The sequence below is a fragment of the Gracilinanus agilis genome, chromosome 1 (genome assembly GCF_016433145.1).
Source record: "Gracilinanus agilis isolate LMUSP501 chromosome 1, AgileGrace, whole genome shotgun sequence".
In the NCBI taxonomy this organism is placed as follows: domain Eukaryota; kingdom Metazoa; phylum Chordata; class Mammalia; order Didelphimorphia; family Didelphidae; genus Gracilinanus; species Gracilinanus agilis.
The window spans coordinates 127,523,129-127,541,857 of NC_058130.1; the positions used below are offsets into that span (position 1 = coordinate 127,523,129).

Consider the following 18,729-nt stretch of genomic DNA (forward strand, 5'->3'; position numbering starts at 1 on the left):
TTGTGCTAGAGAAACAGAATGCAGCTAATGAGCCAGTTAAAAAAAGTTTGTATCTGATCACTGTCTCCTATATAACATAGGAAACAGAATAGCAGAAGGGAGCCCTCAAAGAGCTTATATTCTACTTGGGGAATTAAACGTGTTTAGAAATAAATAAAGAATATGTATAAAATAAGTGCTAAGTGATGAGGAAGGATATCAGATTCAAAGGGTTAGGGGACTAATAACTGTAGCAACCTAAAAGGCCTCTCAAAGTTATGAACACCTAAGATGAGCTTTTAAGGAAATAAGAGTGTTCAGGAAGTGAAAGAGAGAAGAGAAAGCATCCTAAACATGGAGGAGAGGATAGTGTGTACAAAAGCAAGGATATAAGAGATGGAATGTTGTATATCTGGATTAGCAAACAGGCAGATTGCCCATACTGAACCTTCATGAGGTGGATATGTTATCAGCTTCTAAATTATTGGTTTGTACCAGACTATGAAGGCCTCTAATGTTAAGTAGAGAAGTTCACATTTTATTCTGGGGTCAGTAGGGACCCACTGAAACTTATAAAGCAAGATATCTTCAGACTCATTCTTTGGATCTATCAATTTGGCAGTTATCTAGAAGATTCAATTTAAGGAGAAAAGAGATGTATGTCAAAGGGTGCCACCATGGTACACTAGAGTCCATTGAGCTTGGTCAGGAAGACCTAATTAATTCTCATCTAAGAAACTTACTGGCCATATAATCCTAGACTAGTCACTAAATCTCTTTGCTTCTCAGTTTTTTCATCTGTAAAAATGAGGGGGTTAGACTTGGTAGCCATTTAAGATCCATTCAAACTCTAAATCTATGAATCTGTAATAAGTTAGGACAGTATTGCAATAATTCAGGCACAAGAGATAAGGAATCTCTGAACAAAAGTGGTTGTGAGTGAAAAGAAAGGGCCAGATATGAGAAATGTAAAAGTAGAATCAATATGACTTGGCAACTAATTATATAGAAGAAGGGGAAAGTGATGAAAGTGAAGAGTCCAAGATGACTCTGGGCTGTAAACTTAGGTAATTAGAAGAATGATAGTCCCTTTGAAAGAAATAGGGAAAGGACAAAGAGAGATGGGTCTTGAGGAAAATTATGAGCTTGGTTTTGAACATGTTGAATTTGAGAAGTATATTGGACAGTAAGGGGATATGTCCAGTGCGAATATGCAACCCGTACTCAAGAGATGAGAGGTGGATGTGTAAAGCTAGGAATTATTTACATTTATGTACAATTTCCACTGAGTATTGGAGAACAGAAACCAAACAGTATTGAATTAAGAGGTAAAATGGAGGTGATCATTTAACTTGTAAAAGATTTATATAGTACTTACAATATGTCATGCACTGAGCTGACTACTTTCCAGTTATTATTTCATGTGAACCTTACCTCTAGCCTAGGTGGAAGGTGCTGTTATCTCCATTTTACAAATGACAAACTGAGGGAAACAGTTAAGTGCCATGCCAAGTGACACACAGCAACTGAGTGTCTAAGGTCAGATTTGAACTCAGGTCTTCTGACTACAGACCTGTGCCACCTAGTAAAAGGTTGGATTCCAACACTCTTATCATGACATTACCTTCCACTGATGGAAGAATTTATTATTTGGTTATCTGTTGGAATTCTCTGGCAAAAGTAAAGTTGCTAAGAAATTCCTGATCTCCCTTAATGGAAATTCTGTCCTTCCAAAATGGAAGAGGTGGCAGGGGGATCTGCAATTCTAAATTTGATTTTGATCAGAAAGGAAGATCTGGTTACTGAAATTGAAATAACAGAAACCGTGAGTGTAAGTAACCATTCCATCAAGTTCATGAAAGGACAAAGGAAAACCAGAATTAGGCTAAAATCCACCCTAGAATGGGACAAAAGATTTCAGAGCCCAAAGAAAGTAATAATAGGATCCAGTGGTCTATCATAGTCTGAAACTCTTATAATTGGTATTGTCCCTATATATACTTTTACAGCTATTTGTGTCTAATGTGTAAGCTCTTTGAGGTCAGAGAAGATTTCTTTAGTTCAGTTCACTAAGAATTCACTGAATCCCTTTTGTGTAAAAGGTTCTGTGACTATTCCTTGGATTTGGTGGTTGTTCAGTTGTTTTAATCATGTCCATTTCTTTGTGACCCCATTTGGTGCTTTCTAGGCAAAGATGCTAGAGTGATTTGCCGTTTCCTTCTCTGGCTCATTTTACAGATGAGGAAACTGAGGCAAACAGGGTTAAGTGATTTGCCTGTGTCATAGCTAGTATCTGAAGTTAGTGTCTGAGGTTGAATTTGAACTGAAGTCTTTCTGCCTCCAGGTCCAGCCCTCTATCTAACTAACCACCTCGCTGACCTTGTTGTTCAGTTGTCATTTCAGTTATGTCCAACTCTTGATTCTGTGGATTCTAAGACAATAATAAAAGTAATTCCCCTAACAGAACTGATGCTATATTGGGAGGGAATATATTCTGATAAATAAATACAAATGCTAGCAACAAATGGGGATATCCATGCAGGTTCTGAGGTACAGAGATTAATAAGGGATGTACATTTTCGTTCATATTTTTGGGTTACCTTTTATGATCCCTCATAATATTTAACACAGAAATAAATGGAACCCTTTACATTAAGTGGACAGTATAAATATGGGTCAATGTAAATATTAATACCTAAATTCCCACCCTTCCATTGCACTTCCTTTTCACTAGTGATAATTTGAAGAAGAGAAGTTCTTTTTGTAAGTCTGCCAATAACTACAACTACCTTGAATCAATATCAGTTTTAAGTTCTAGTTGGTCATCTTGATGTTTAATCATTTTTATTGAACATAGACAGAAAGTTAACATCATCTTTCTAGGTTAGCATAGTTCCCCACCTAAAATATATATAAACAGCAGCAAAACATTTGGGCTAATTATTCTCTGACTTTGCAGACCTCATTCAGAGTGAATTCTCCCCCATCTTAGATGATAAAATATTTTAATAAAAATTAACTCTGTCTCTAAATGTATCACACTTTCACTCCCAAAGGAGCCATCTCTTGTGAGAGAAAACAGAAAAAGACAATATCCTGGGAAATCCTAAAAAAGAAACCACCTGATCATTTCATTTGTGATTTCTTTAGATATGGTAGGTAGTTCAGGATACTGTGAAATATTACTTAGTGTTAAGTATATATCCAGGAGCATTTTTAAATTTCTCCAAGTACTGAATTTTACTTATGTTTTAGAGTAAATAGAAATATATAATTGCAGCAGATCTCTTTGGACTCAGTATTTTTAATGGTAAATGTGCCCACCATTCAACTGTAACAAGTATTTATTAAACATCTTCTGTGTTCAAAGCACTGTATTAGACACTAGGGGAGATTTAAAGATTGGTAAAATTACCCTGCGCACCCAAAGCTCATAGGGGACATCATACTATTAAGAATATTAAGCCCCAAGGGTAAAAATGTTCAAATTACTGTAAAATGGTAAAGTTAGTGAAAAAAAAAATGACGCCTGTGGAATTTGATCCTGACCTGACTTGGTGGAAATTCAACATAATTCATTAAAGTACCCTATTCTAGGCCCCAAAGACATAGATTTGCCTAGGTTTGCCACCAATTTATTCTTCCATTGGGTGGGACCATCAAATCAAAGTCCAATAACCAGGGACACAAACTTGCAGAAGTGTACCACCAGTATCCTGAAATTTCATTTACAGTGCTGAGACAGGTAATCCTATAGAACCCTTTAAAAGAATCTTTTAAAGACGTTTTGTCTCCTCTTCATTGTCCCTGCTCTCTGGTAGACTGAGCTAGGAATATTTCTTTCTCCTTCTGTACCTCCTGCTAAATTTCTTCTTCTAATTTCCTATGCAACTCAGCCCTTTCTTTTTTTAAGACACTTTCTGTCTTAGTAATAATTCTAAGATAGAAGAGCAAAGGCTAAAAACACCAGGTTAAATGACTTGCCCCAAGTCACACAGCTATAGCTCAGCCTTTTTCCTACCCAGGTCCACTCCACCTCTATATTCCCTTTCCACTATATTCTGTGATACTCTTATTGTATTTTTGAAGAAATTCTCTTGCATTTGCTATAATTCCAGAGAATCATCTTCTTAACTGAAATGTATCTTTCCCTTGATACATGAGTTTCCTAACTTTCTCTAGTGGCAGTTGATGCTTACTTATCTCCTCTTCTCCCCCTCCACACAAACCATATATATATATATATATATATATATATATATATATATATCCATGAGTAAAGAGTCAACATATTCCTTTAATCCTCTCTGCCACTTCTATCTCATTCAATCACTGCAACTCCATTTGCTCTATTTCGAAGTCAATTTATTATACTACACTTTTTCCTTTCCATTCTCCATCAATCTTTAAGCTATTCTACTTCAGTGAATCAAACACATGACTCAGCTTTCTCTCTCCAAATCCCCTATACCCATTTAGTAACTTAAATATTCATGCTGAAATTCTTTGTAACACCATTGACTTATGATTTTCCAGTCACCTTAACTTCAGTGACCTTCAAGTCCAAATGATGGATGTAATGGCACAGGTCTTGTCTCTTTACCTTTATCGTCACTCACAAATAGTCCATACCAAGACTCTCCTTTTCTTATTACTACATCGTGCTCTTCATCTAAACTGTGGCTTCTGGTTCTTTGACATTTTTTCTTTCCCAAGACAAGCATCTTTAATTTTCACTCACTTGTTTGCCCAGAAAAAAGATTCATTGTTACTGGATCAGCAATTTCAGTGGTGCTCTCCTAGAAGTCGCTCTCTCCCTAGACTTTGCTCTTGTCTCATTTTTTGGTAATCATAAATTCTAAGCAATTCCCACTGCCTACTTTTTCCATCTTCACTATTGCTCTCCCAAACATTACTATAGTGAAGTTTAGAAAGCAAAACAAGGATATTGGAAGACATTCTGAGGAAACACACACACATAAACTTAAGTGTGTATCTATGCTTCCAGACTTGAAATATATAACAAAATAACAATGATAAAAATTCTTTATAAAGAGGAGTATAGTATAGAGTCGAGAGCAATAGATCTGTAATCCAAGGCCTAGTTTTTTAGCTTTACCTCTCCTAGTAACCACTAGTTACATGACCTTGGGCAAGTCATTTAGCACAATAAAATAGAAGAGTCTAAAGTCCTTTCCAGATCCAGTAATCTAGAATTCTATTTTTTTTTTAAAAGTCAAAGGAACAAAAATAGGAAGATTATATAGATAGTAAGTCAAATGCATGTAAAAGATAAGTGTACTAAATGCATATAGAAAATAAAACTAAAAACAAGATTCATTATTTAATAACACATAGTTGGAAATTAGTTAGAAAAATGGCAAAAAAATAACATCTTTATACAATATAACACAATTCTAATTGGATCATAGAATAATGTAGAATAAAATGTATTTATCTCAATTGTAGAGAAAGATGTATTTTCTATTGTAACAAGATCATCAATGCATTCAATTATATTAAAGTCAGAGATTCTATATAATAAAAACCACTAAGAAAATAAAATATTAGGAAAAAATTGATGGAAAATATAGAAAATTTAAACAGCATTTAAAACTTAAGAGGAATGAATAAAAATGTTAATGGATAATGCAGTGGCACAGTGGAAAGATCCCTGGTTCTGGAATCAAAAGATTTGAGTTTATGTCCTATCTCTGATACTTCTTACCTGTGTGACCTTGGGCAGATCATTCAACTTCCATGTGAGACAGTTTCTTCATCTGTAACGTCCCCAGTTCTTCTTAGACACTGAAGAATCACTGGCCTTTCAGGTCCTTCTAAGCTCTATTTCTGTGATCCTATGACCTAATTCCAAATGAACAACAGGTCAAAGTATATATATGAGCAATCTTCAACAGAGAAGATGCAAATTATTTCTTTTGAAATCAGTTTTTAAAAGGTTCAAATTCACTGATGATGTAAATTAAAATAATTTTCAGGTACCACTTCTTACCCATAACAATGAAAAAATTTGTTTAATATACAAAACTTAATACTAGTAGGAATATGGAAAAATGAGCTCCTCGTACAATGAATTAGATTCAATAAGTATCCATTGAGGACCTACTTTGTACCAGACATTGTGCTGGATACTGGGAATGTATAGACAAAAAAATTCACTGCCCTCTAGGAGATTACTTTAGGTTGTAAAAATAATGTGTGAATGAGTTGATTATTGATTATAAACTGATTTGATACTCTGCTTGTTGTGCTTACAAAGTATCTTCAGTTTATATAATTGAAGTGAAGCTCATAAGTGAACTTCTCTTCAGGGCCAGGGGCAAGGATGCTAAGGAGACTCTTGTTATATAAAAATAAACTATTTATTGAGAATAAAAGGATAAAAAAGGATTTCTAACTAAAGGATTCTAACTCCTCCCAATAAATCTCCCTGGTTCCACAAGGAACTGCTTCTCCTATTTCCACAAGCTACACTGATCCTTCTTGATCTGACTAACCCAAATTTTCCCTATTCTACAATAAAACTATTGTCCTTATATGAAGTATATAATTCTTAACTTTGTCTCCAAGTTATAAAAATAACAAAGGCCAGCTGGCTGAGCCTCAGCAAGAACCAAGTTGGGACTCTGAGACTTAGCAGACTCAGAATCCAAACCAAAGACCAGGTCTTTCTTTGGTCTTCTCAGATATAAAAACAATTTATGAAACAGCAGTAGACAATCACTATTGTTTCCAAGTTGGAAAAGGAAAATTACTTAGTTCCTTCAGGTTTTTCCCTCCTTTCTTCCTACCTCAGACAGAGAGGAGAGAGAAAAAAGAAGATGTCACCTCCTCCCAGCACTGAGAGAGAGAGAGAGAAAGAGAGAGACTGCCAACTCCCTCAGACAACTGCCCCTCCCCCAGTGTAGCTGCCACACACAGAGAATAACTGCCACACAAAATACCATTACCCCTCCCACACACACTGTCAACATTTGAAACTGACACTCTTGTCTCAGCTCTATTTCAAACTCCAATTCTTTCTCAAGCCAGCTTCTCTACTTCTTCTCTCTAAACTAATATAATAAGACTTAATTTCTAATATCATCCTTATAAGTAAAGAAGGGACAATATGTATATAGATAAATATGTGCAAAATATGTGGGCTGGTCTTTTTTTTTAACGTAAGCAAATCTCTATGAGAATGCAATGCTTTTTGGCAACTATTCTGTAACTCTCTGATGTAGGAACATTTACCAGAGGGAGGCTTTGATGAGGAGAATAAGTTTAGGAGGTATGAGGCATAAAGAGAAAAGAACAGGAAGATATAGTCAGAAGAATTTCAGAGGATTTTTTTAATCATAAAAATGGAACACTTAGGTGAGGGGATAAAGTCAGGAACTGCCTTTTCTTGTGTTTGACTGAGTTAGAAAGATGGTACAAATTCACACAAGGGTTGAGAAGGTTGATGAACTTGGAGGCCAGTGTGTTTGTGGGGTCTTCATCATGCATATTGACCAGAATTGGGATTGGGATAGAGAATAATAAAATGTGAGCCAGGTGTTAAATGCAGAAAGGGGGGGGGATAAATGGCCTGAGTAGAGGTAGATAACTGCTTCTAGGATCTGGATAAGGTGATAAGTCCAAGTGGAGGAAAACAAGTGACAGTGACAATGAAAGAGTCTAGAAGTAGCAAAGAGGAGGAACAAGGAGTAGTTTCCTTCCTCCTCCTGAGGCATATGAGAAGCAGCATTTTCTGGGAGAAGGGTAAGCAAGGTCTAAAAGAGATTTAATAGTACAGGTTGTTTCTTAATGATAGAAGTGAGTTTCATAGGACACATTGGGAGGGGAAGATAGAGTGAGTCTTGGGACATAGAAAGGAGACAAAGCACTAAAATCAATGAATCTTCTTAGTAGTCTTTCACTCAGCATCACAGGAATTCAGGATGAGGACAAGTAAAAAAGGGTTTGCTAGTCAAAAGAAGACAGATTCTATTGACTGAACAATGCTAAATCTGTCCAAGGTCCAAGATCTGTTGTTGATTATATTCTCATTCATCCTAAAGAAGAAAGATAAGGGCAAAATCTCTAGAACTGAACTGTTTGGGGGGGGGAAGGGTCTAAAGGAGGGAGAAGAAGAAGGAGACTATGTGTTAAGAGTTCTTGTGAGTGGGTCCTTAATCTGTGGGACTGTAGATTCACTCACCTCCCGTAGCCAGCAAGAACAGAGTCTCTGATCAGATATTGGTTACTTAGATTATCAACTATGCAGGTAGGAGGGAGAAGAGATCACATCTCTTACACTGCTACTAATATTGCTGATTAGCAGGCTCTGTTTAGACAGCATACTGATAGCACACTGTAAAAGTTATAAAAAAAGTCATTTCCCTTGACCCAGCATTGTTGCCATTGTTGGAAATACTCAGGTAGAGTATTATTCAAAAGCAAAGAAGTCTTTGTTCAAAAATGTTCATAACACCATCATTATTTGTTAGTGAGAAAAACTGGAAACAACTGGGCACAAATGGGAAATAACTGAATAGATTTTGATCTGTCAATATAATGGAAGAGTATAATAAGAGTTACATTTATAATTAATTATGAGGTACATAAAATATCTTGGAGGCCTTATAGATGGAATAATGTGAATTGAAGAAAACAGAATCAGGTCAGAGGAAACAATGCTTTTGACTATGAAGGAAAAGAGGTATACAAATATATCAGATGAATGAACAAAGAGAAAGCTTATGTGGACACAAGTAGTAATAGGTAAATTGCTATGAATACTTCATGGGTTGAAATTCATGAAATAGTTGAAAAGCATATTTAGTTTTTTTTAAATAATCGATAAAATATTTTAACAAGTTTTTCAGGAAAAGGGATAAAATTGCTATATCTCAAAAACAAGACTATTTACTCTTAATGAATTATAATCATCCTCTTCAACAAATTCACTTAAAGCATGTTTTCAGTGTATAGTGTTTTCATTGCATACCTCTAAGAGAATCTAGTAATCAGTTAAGTCTTTTGGTTTTCCCTTTTGGTTAATGTGCTATGGATAAGCCATTGAGCATCTCTTATTTATCTTTGTAGAAGTAATGTCTAGAATGAAAATAGTGCTGTCAGTAAGTGTCCTTTACAGGACAACAGAAATGTTTATTGAAGTGACATTGTAGAAATCACAGCTAAACTTGAAATCAAGACAATTGAATGCTAACATCAAGATTTACTAGTAGTATATCTATATTCACTGTCTTTTTGGAACCTCAGCTTGCTCATCTATAAAATAATGCCTATGTCTACCTACCACAATTGCAGGAGGTATAAGGAAAGTTTGACCTAGCAGGTTTCCCTTAACTTGAAGTCTTTAAGCAAAATCCTTTGTTGGCATTGATTTATCACAGAAAAACCAAAGTTACCTACATAAGTGTATGATGAAAGTAGACAATCTCCTTTTTTCTTGCATATTAATCAATTAATAATTTTCTTGCAATCAATCGTAGTATCAAGGTTTATTGAGGAATTTGGTACAGTTTAGTTACAGATAGATGGGTGTTAATATAGGGAATGCAAATTCTTGCTGGGGGTGTTTTACCATGCAAATTTAAAAGAGAAAATCACACTTTGCTATTTTCACAAGAAATTTTTTTAGAATTTCCAAAATACAGTGATCCCTCACCTATTGTGGGAGTTACATTCCAGAGACCTCCTCAATAGGTGAAAATCCACAAAGAAGTGATGTTAAATTTATTTTTATTTATACATAATTTAAGGCTTTATAAACTCTTCCCACTCTTCTATAAACCTTTTCCACCCTCTTTTTAACCTTTCCAACACTCTTATAAACATTGAACCAATCAGTGCCCAGGATACAGAACACAGAACTGTGGTTGGTTGCCTTTCAGCCAACAGTGTGTCATGTACAATCTCATGAAGGCAAACTTGCGCAAGTAGTAGTGGCATACTGCTTTTCCATTGTATACAGTATGGTATTCATCCACAAAATCCTGTGATATAGCAAAATCTCTGTGATTTATTAGATTTAGATATATTATTATTAGAATTAGATATATTTTTCTTAAAACCCACAGTATAGTAAAGCTTCGATAAGTGAGCCACAATAGAGTGAGGAATGACAATATGCTCAATTTCTACGTTCAGAATAAATTATAAAAAGTATTATAATAATAGTATACATTTTGTAACATTTTATGGTTTTTAAATAAAGTTCTAATAAATCATCTAATTTAACCTCATTTATATAAATGATCATTAAGGTATTTGTCATGACTGTTCATTTTGGGAAATTTGGGGGCAGATTTGAGATTTTATCAGTAATGTAAGGCTTTTTTTAAAAAAAACCCTTAACCTTCTGCTTTAAAATCAATACTATGTGTTGGTTCTAAGACAAAAGAGCAGTAAGGGCTAGTCAATGGGGGTTAAGTGATTTGCCCAGGGTCACATAGCCAGGAAGTGTTTGAAGCCAGATTTGAACCTAGGACCTCCTGTCTCTGGGCCTGGCTCTCAATCCACTGAGTTGCCCAGCTGCCCCCATTGTAAGACTTTTGAAGAATAAAAATCCCTTCCAATCTGCTTATCAGAAGCTCTCTATAATCACATCGTCTTTCAGCATTTGCCTATGCCGCTGAAAAATGCAATAATGCCCTTTTTAAACACATAGCTAGTGTGAGTCAGAAATTGAACCCATGTCTTCCTGATTCCAGCCTTAAATTTAATCAGATTGTTACAAAGATGAAATTGGTTTTCTTGTTTAAATGGCTTAAATATTGGTTTCTAAGCGGAACTTGGTTTGTTTGGATTTTTAATTGTAAGCAGTTCTCCATGAGAATGCAACTATTACCAATGCTTTTCAGCAACTGTTCTTAGACATTCCATAACTGGTTATAATTAAAGCAGGAGGTGGAAGACATTCAAGAACTACACTGAGTAAAGGATATGTCTTTTAGTGAGAATTTACCAAGACAAAAAGTTATATTTATTCTTACTTATTAAATGATAAATTGATTTCTTGCTAATGCTGCAATGTTCAAATAGCAAGGCAGTTTCTTTGATTGCCCTGTCTCTATTGGCTCCAAATTGTTTTTCTTTTATATCTCACTTCTACTGTCATTTCTGATGTTTCTGTGTCACCATCACACCATGAGAGGATAAGATACATATGCTCTGTAGGATAAGACATGATACAGTTATAGTTTATTCGTTCATGCCAATGATATTTTAGGAGGACCCATATAAATTTTCAGTTTGTGTGCAAGACAAAAACAAAAGAGGGTGGGTGGAGTACATCTTTGAACATTTGTAAAGACTTCTTTGCACATTAGCATTAAAATACTATAATATATTAAACACAGGATCTGCAATAACATTTTCCTTTCATGGGAGAAGAGAACAAATATTGAATACTCTTTTGGTGGGAGGATACAGAAAGAGAGAGTAGTTTCTGTTCCACATCTGTGTCTTTGAATTGTGAAAGTCAAGAATGTTTTTTCATAACCTTGGAAAAATCTGCTGGGGTTCTCAGGACGATGGTCTGACTATAATTAGAGAATGCTCACAGTAGTTCCTTTTGTGAGTTCGATAGGAATTGGGGTAGGGGTGGAGGGAGAAGGAAAAATATTTTTTTAAGGGAAATCTATTCATTAGCCAACTTTGAAGCAAATATTGAACTTGAATGAACCTATCAAAATTTCTCTGGTCAGCCTTTTGTTACTATCTTGTCTTGAGTCCTTTTTTTAATGACATCTATTATCAGATTGAAATGGCGATTGAGACGCTGCAAAAGTCTGACGGTCTGTCCACTCACAGAAGCTCTCTTCTCAACAGCCATGTAAGTTGCCTCTTCTTCATGTAAACTAATCTCTTTGCTTGTTCTGCATGTTTAGCTTGCTCTTAAATGCTTGTTTTATTTATTTTGCTTCTTAATCTTCCTTTCTCAGCTACTTACAATCTTTACATCATTCTTGGCTATTTTGTCTAGCAAAGTATCTCAAAAGTAGAAGACTCAGGGACTCTATCAGACTTTGATAAAAAAATTTTGGGATAAAAACTTAAAACATTTTAACTTTATAAACGTCACATTGTAGTTCTAGCTAGTAGGGAATTTGAAAATCTTTTGTTTGATACCAATTTATCGTGGATAAACATAAATCTATATTAGTTAGAGGTAGAAGTAGACAATCTCCTCTCTACTTGCATATATAAGTAATGATTCATTTTTTAGAACAGCACAGAAGAGCTAACAATAAAACATTTTTTAAATGGCATCAAGATGCAAGTAAGATGTTTTCCAACATCCATGTACATTTGTGCAGCCCCAAAGGTCCAGGGCCTGAAAAGAATTGAAACAAGTATAATAAAAAAGAGAGAAAAGAAGAAGATAGAAAAATAAAGGAAAGAAGAGAGGAAGCAGAGTGTGAAAATGTCATATTTTGATTTTAAAATGAGAAAAAAAGAGAACTATACTTTTTCAGGTCATTAGTGTTAATTGCTATCACTTACAACATAACTGTGACCCCTGGTAAGCATGAAAAGGACTGATAGAAATTTTATAAATTAGTAAACTAATAATTGTATGTAAATTTTTATTTATACTCAGGTTTTTATAATCTATTCAAATGCAGTGTTTTAGAAAGCTTTTAGAAGGTATTTTCTGAATAGATTAAATAAATTTCTTAAAACAGACAGAAAAGTGTATTTTAAATGGACAGACTGTTAAATTTATAGCAATAATGTTTTAGGAAAACGTGTTTTCCCTTTTGATTATGTAATACAAATATGCTGAATTCAAAAATAAAATTATTTAGGATATTTAAGTGATTCCCTTTCTCCTCCTTTCTCCAATCTTTGACTAAAAACTATATTGTAGCATGGAAAGAAGGGAGGGAGGGAATGAGGGAGTCAGGGAAGAAATCTAATTATTCAACATTCCTTATGTGGATTTGATCATTTTAATAAACCATTTTAGCATAATTTCATTTTCTGAAAGTTATAAAGTTTGCTTTTATACACAGAAGTTACAACTGGTGGTACAGGAACATATAGTAAAGGTGAAATTGAGATACATTCTATGAATAGAATGAAGATAAAATTTTAAAAAGTACTTAATAATTCTGAACATTTTTAGCTAATTTCTAAAACAGTAGTAGTTCTCTTCATTTGTTCTGATGTTCCATTTAAATGAAAAGTTTTAAGTTATCTCAAGGTGAAGGGGCAAATATTCATAAACAGGAAGTGTGGATAATGACTATAATTTAGAAAAATACTTAATTTGGCGAAAGAATGACTTGAACATGGAGGAAAGATGATAGCATATATTCCTTGGCTTCTCTTTTTTTTCATAATTCTAAGGTGTTGGTAATGTATGTATCAAATCTCTTTGTGGGGATTTAAATGCAAAATATCATTCTACACACCACAATTATTCTTGTATATTTATTGAAATCTGTACCTGTATATTGCTATGTTAAGGGCAGTTTTCAAGATATTATTAGCACAGAGGAAGGTAACCATAAACCATTTGTGTTTTGAATTTGTGGAGTATAATTTGTAAGGTTTTCATTTGTCCTTGTGAAAAAATATATAGAAACATGAGAATCAATCAAAATTCTCTGATAATTATTCACTCTGCAAATATTCAAGCTCTTTGTACCAGAATAAAATTCCATTCAGATTTTATTTTTATTTGATTAATTTGTATATCAGATGCTGCATATGTTTAAATTTAAGTTCTATTTCATCACCCTTTTCATTTGGGGATCTTAATAAACAATAATGTAGGTATGTGAGCATATTTGTGTGTTTTAAATTGTTGGTTTGTTTAAATTTTTCAAATATGTTGTTTTTGAAATTTTCTCTTGTAGAATGCATGAAGAAATAATTAATGTTAATGAAGGTGTGAATGAAGCAGCATAAACAGCAGACAAATGTTTCTCACTCTGTGTCTTCAGATTGTTTATTACCTTGTATGGAAAAATCATTCATGCTGATTTTCAGTGCCAGAGGCTTTTTTATTGTACAGAAACAATGGTTATAAATACTTGCAAATGTACCAATAATTTTTTTCTGTCCTAAGCCATGCCTATGAGCTCTTCAAATTTCATAAGTTCCCTTTTAACCATATCTTAAGTAAAGTTCTTTAGAAACATAGCTGATTTGCCAGCAGGATTTATTTTAACAGTATACTGTTTATCAATTACATGTATAACTGTGCTCATAGACAAGTGCCCTAATAGAAGCACCACTATTAAATTAGTGATCTTGAAAATGTTCCCAATCTTGTAAGAATTTTTTTTGCTCCTTGGAGATTAACGATACTCCTTATTTTAAATATGTTTAAGCAGTTTGATTTGGCTCTTTCTACAAATTCTAAGTGACACCCAACTGCTAAAGGTATTATAGACTTTGTAAACTTAATTGGTTTTCAATTGAGTGGAAAATTTCTAGTGAAAGATTTTGAAAACCATTAGCTTTTGGAAGTTGAGTAAGTTAATTTACTGATATTCCTTATTATATGTAGAAAGACATAAATTTAGGCTTACCAAATTTGTGAAGTAGGTCACGAACTCAGGTTTTTTTTTTACTAAAAAAATCTCCACTTAGGGAAATTGTTCTACCTAGCAAGGTGTTAGTTCCCCCGGTTAATCAATTTCCATAGAAAGGTATCTTCCCTGTCACTTTCCCTATGACTTCAGTGATAAAAAGCCATTTATAAGGTCTTAGGATTTAAAGCTAGAACACTAGAAATCAGGTGTTTCAACTACCTTATTTTATATATGGGAAATTTGAGGCCCAGCAGAAAGAGCATTGGCTCTGGATAGAAGAACCAGGTTTAAATCCACCTTGTAGCACTTACTGCATGTGTGCCTTTGGGCACAAGTTGTGCTTAGTATCCTCCTTCATCTCAAATTCCTAATCTGTAAAGTAAGAGGTTTGGGCTAGATACCCTATCACGTTCCTTTCTACTCTGGGGCTGTGATCCTATGATTCCAAGTCACTTGGCCAGAGTCACGTGGATAAAAAATAACCGAGCCTCAGTTCAAACCCAGGCATTCCTGAATTCAAATCTAGTTCTCTTTTCCATAATATTGCTCCTTAGGCTGCTTTTGCATGTGGGAATGCAAGTGAGAGATCATTTCTCACTATGTAGAATAGGTAATAGGATGTGGAGCTAAAGGTAACTGTAGAGATGTTGTACCCATCTCCATATCATAAGAATAAAAGCTTATGAAAGTAAAATTCTACTTGGTGAAATTCATTTAATGGCTTTCAATTTTTTTTCTAGAAATTTCCCACTAAACCAAAAACTAGTTAAATTCACAAAAAATTTCGGTGATATCTTTAGCACTTAGAATCATCAACAAATTAACCAGAACTTGTGTATAGGACCCGCTAACTTTCTTAAACTAAGAGATAAAGACTTGAATCATGAGTTTGATAACAGTTTATAGAATCATCGCTCTGCATTCATTATTTGTCCCTTTACTCTGTGATCTTATTTATTTGGGTAGCTATTATCTTAGCCTGGTGCAGATCCCACCCTTTGCCATACTTTCTCATCCTGTGTAGCCATTCCACTCTTTGTTCCAGTATTGAGTACTATCCCAACACTCAGGTTGTACAACTCTTATTGCTCATACTTGACCAGTCCACCTCCTTTTGAAGATTAAATTTGATTTAACAAAAACCTGTGAAATTAAACTTTCTCATTTGGAAATTGCCACATTTTGATTCATCTTTATGGTTTTTATCTCTCTTCTAAAATAGGGAATGATAGATTTCACTTTGGAGATTTTGTAATTTGATATGATACTGACAATATTTTTGTAAATCAGCTGTAGAATCAAACCCTAAAGAATGTCATAGCAATTATGAATCAGTCCTTTGTCATCTGAACACCAGTAATCTTCATCATGGTTTCCTGCCCTGACTTATAAGTGTCCAAGAATGTGAGCTACCTTAGGCATTTTGAAAAAAAACTTGGAATTTGTGTAAGATGGTCTGATTATGTGAGGATGTTATGTGTTCATTTCTTTGGTACTTAAAGATTATTTTTAACAAAAAAATATAACTCCATATCAGCACCATAATAAAGTACTATAATACCCAAGTGTTTTCTTAAAATAAAACAAAACATACCCCATGTATGTTAATGAAGGGAATAATGATTCAAATACAAGCAGTTCCCAATTTAAGAACAGAATGTGTTCCCCCCCAAAAAAATTTAATTTAAATAAAACACATTTCCCCGTCAAATAGTGGCTTAGTTTCCTAAGGCTAGCCCTATACTACATATTCATTTAATACATGGTATAGCTAAGCTACAATTAAAACCAAATTACCAACACCCCTTTATAACAGTTTCAATGTGGTAACTTGTACTGGACCATGTTACAAAAGAATGGTTATCTCAACCATTGCTATAAAATCAAGAAAGGACCCTGCCCTTTATTTCATACCAACTCAAGTAATAAGAAAAATTACACTGACCAATTTTAGTCTTTGATTCCAACAAGTGGAAGTGGGAGTACACAAGTTAGAGCAACAGGGATTTCAATGGAGGCAGGCCCCAACAAGGCAGTATTATGTATCCTTTCAGCAGTCTGGTGAAGCTTATGGACAGATCCGTTCTCAGAATAATGTTTTAAAGTGCAAAAAATATGTAGGATTGAGAAAGAAACCCAAAAGTTAGTAAAAATAGAGATGTAATTTTTTTCTCATCCAAGTTGACAGATCTCCTGAAATCTGTCCACAAAACTACTGGGGCTCTTTGGACACTAGTTTAAAAATCTCTGTTATAGAGAGGACTCTTACTAACAAAGTGAAGGGCCAAAAGTAGTAGTGTAGCATTCATAAATTCACTGTTTGTGATTTGAAGATCTGCGTTTTTAATTTCACATGAGAAAATGTACTTTGGAAGGCTGCTTAGGAAGAAAGAGCTAAATTAGGACTTCTTAACCTTTTTTATGTTGTGGGCCTCTTGGCACTGGTGAAAACTACTGATCCTTTCTCAGAATGTTTATAAATGTATGAAATAAAATACATAGGATTTCAACGTAAATCAATCAAACTGAAATGTAGTTATCAAAAAACATTTTTTAAGTTTACAAGACCCAAGTTAAGAACCCATGTGGTAGGTAAGGAAGTGTACTCTACCTAAATAAAATAATAACCTGCTCTCTTCATTGCTCTAGAATTTTGTTAGAATCTTGAGCGCATTTTTAACCTCTATTTCTTTTAGATACTATGAGAGTGGGATAGACAGATAACCATCTTTATTTCTACTTTAACAAAATACACATTGAAACAAAATCCTTGATAATACTATGATGAGATTTCAAGGCATAATACATAGTACCTAGTTGAGTTTAGGGATGTCAAATAATGTTCCTCTTGCTACCATTAAGGAATTTCAAACTTTGTTGATCGCTGTAATCTTAAAGAATTGGGAGAGGAGAGAGAGGAAAGATAGGGAATAACTAATATAGGATGCAAATCATGCACAAACCTCTTTTGTATTCTTTAGTTAGAATTATATATCTCTTTTATAGTCAAGTCTATTCAAGTATAGTGCCAAAAGTGTCACTTCCTTGAATGCTGTGTGACTAAAAGGATTAATGGTCATGCAGACCCTTCCCCACTAACTACTTATATAGTTTTATGAAAGATAAGCTTTTTGTTTTCAAAATATTTAAGACCATTACAAGTATAATTTATGATTAAGAGAGCTCTACTGAAAAAAAAATTCCTTTTAACTCGTGGCTTCTTTCTCATAGTTTCCTGGGATTCTATCTTATTGTTTGGCATTAAAGAGGCCTAACCTTCAAATGGTTTCATTATTTGAATGGATTTTTATTTCATTCCTAATTTAGTTTCTCCCTTTTCTTTGCTATGAGGATCATGTGGCTAAGTGATTTGCAATCTGCCTAAATAACATTTTATCAAAACTAAAGGCAGGTTTACTGTTTTATTTTTTTGTTTATATTCTTAGTTATAAATAATTCAGCTTTGCAAATAATGTTTTTTGCCAACAAAGGAAAATATAGGTTGTTAAATGCATATATGAAAATGGTCTAAATTGGTCATCGATAATTTGAAGTAATTTTTTGAATTGTTAGATAGCTTAAAATTTCATTTAAAAAGCCTAAAGGGCATTTATTTTCTTTCCTATTTGTAATTCAGCAAATGATCCTTTCATGCCTTTTGCCACTGAAATACATCCAGCCTAAAGCCAAAATCTTTGTTTTATGTTCCTCTTTGACTTTGCTATGCCAACATTGTAAATATAAGTTATGCCTGAAATAAGGTCTGTCAAAATGCATGTCATTAGTAAACGGCACTGAAAATGAATCCTAATAGGTTATAATCCATCTGGAAAAAAAATAAAATGTCCCAAATGTTACATTTAGAAGTTAATTGGGAAATGATTTTTTTTATTTGTCAATCAGTATTTCCCTTTGGGAAAAATAGGAAAATTTCACCTTCCTTTAATCTATCCTGATTAACACAGATTAAATGCAAAGGTTGAAAGATGTAATTATCTTGTTTCTACCCTTAGATACGCTTAAATCTGTTCATTAGCAGAATAATCAGGTTTTTATAAACCAAGCTAAAGGTTAAAAGTTCCAATGGTATATTTTATGGGCTTTTAAATCATACTTATAAACAACTAATTTAAAAGATATTTTTAAATTCTGTAACATGAAAAACTTAGTGTCTTTGTTTTAAGAGGAA

The 18,729-nt window shown here is 33.9% G+C and overlaps 1 protein-coding gene across 1 annotated transcript in view; it reads left to right on the plus strand.

The window, feature by feature from the left end:
• Positions 1-18,729, plus strand: part of RFX3 (regulatory factor X3) — a 200,280-nt gene that overhangs the window by 107,195 nt on the left and 74,356 nt on the right. Inside the window, exon 4 of the mRNA XM_044656716.1 lies at positions 11,753-11,827. Coding sequence (XP_044512651.1) covers positions 11,753-11,827 — 75 coding nt within the window. The remainder of the gene's footprint in view (positions 1-11,752; positions 11,828-18,729) is intronic.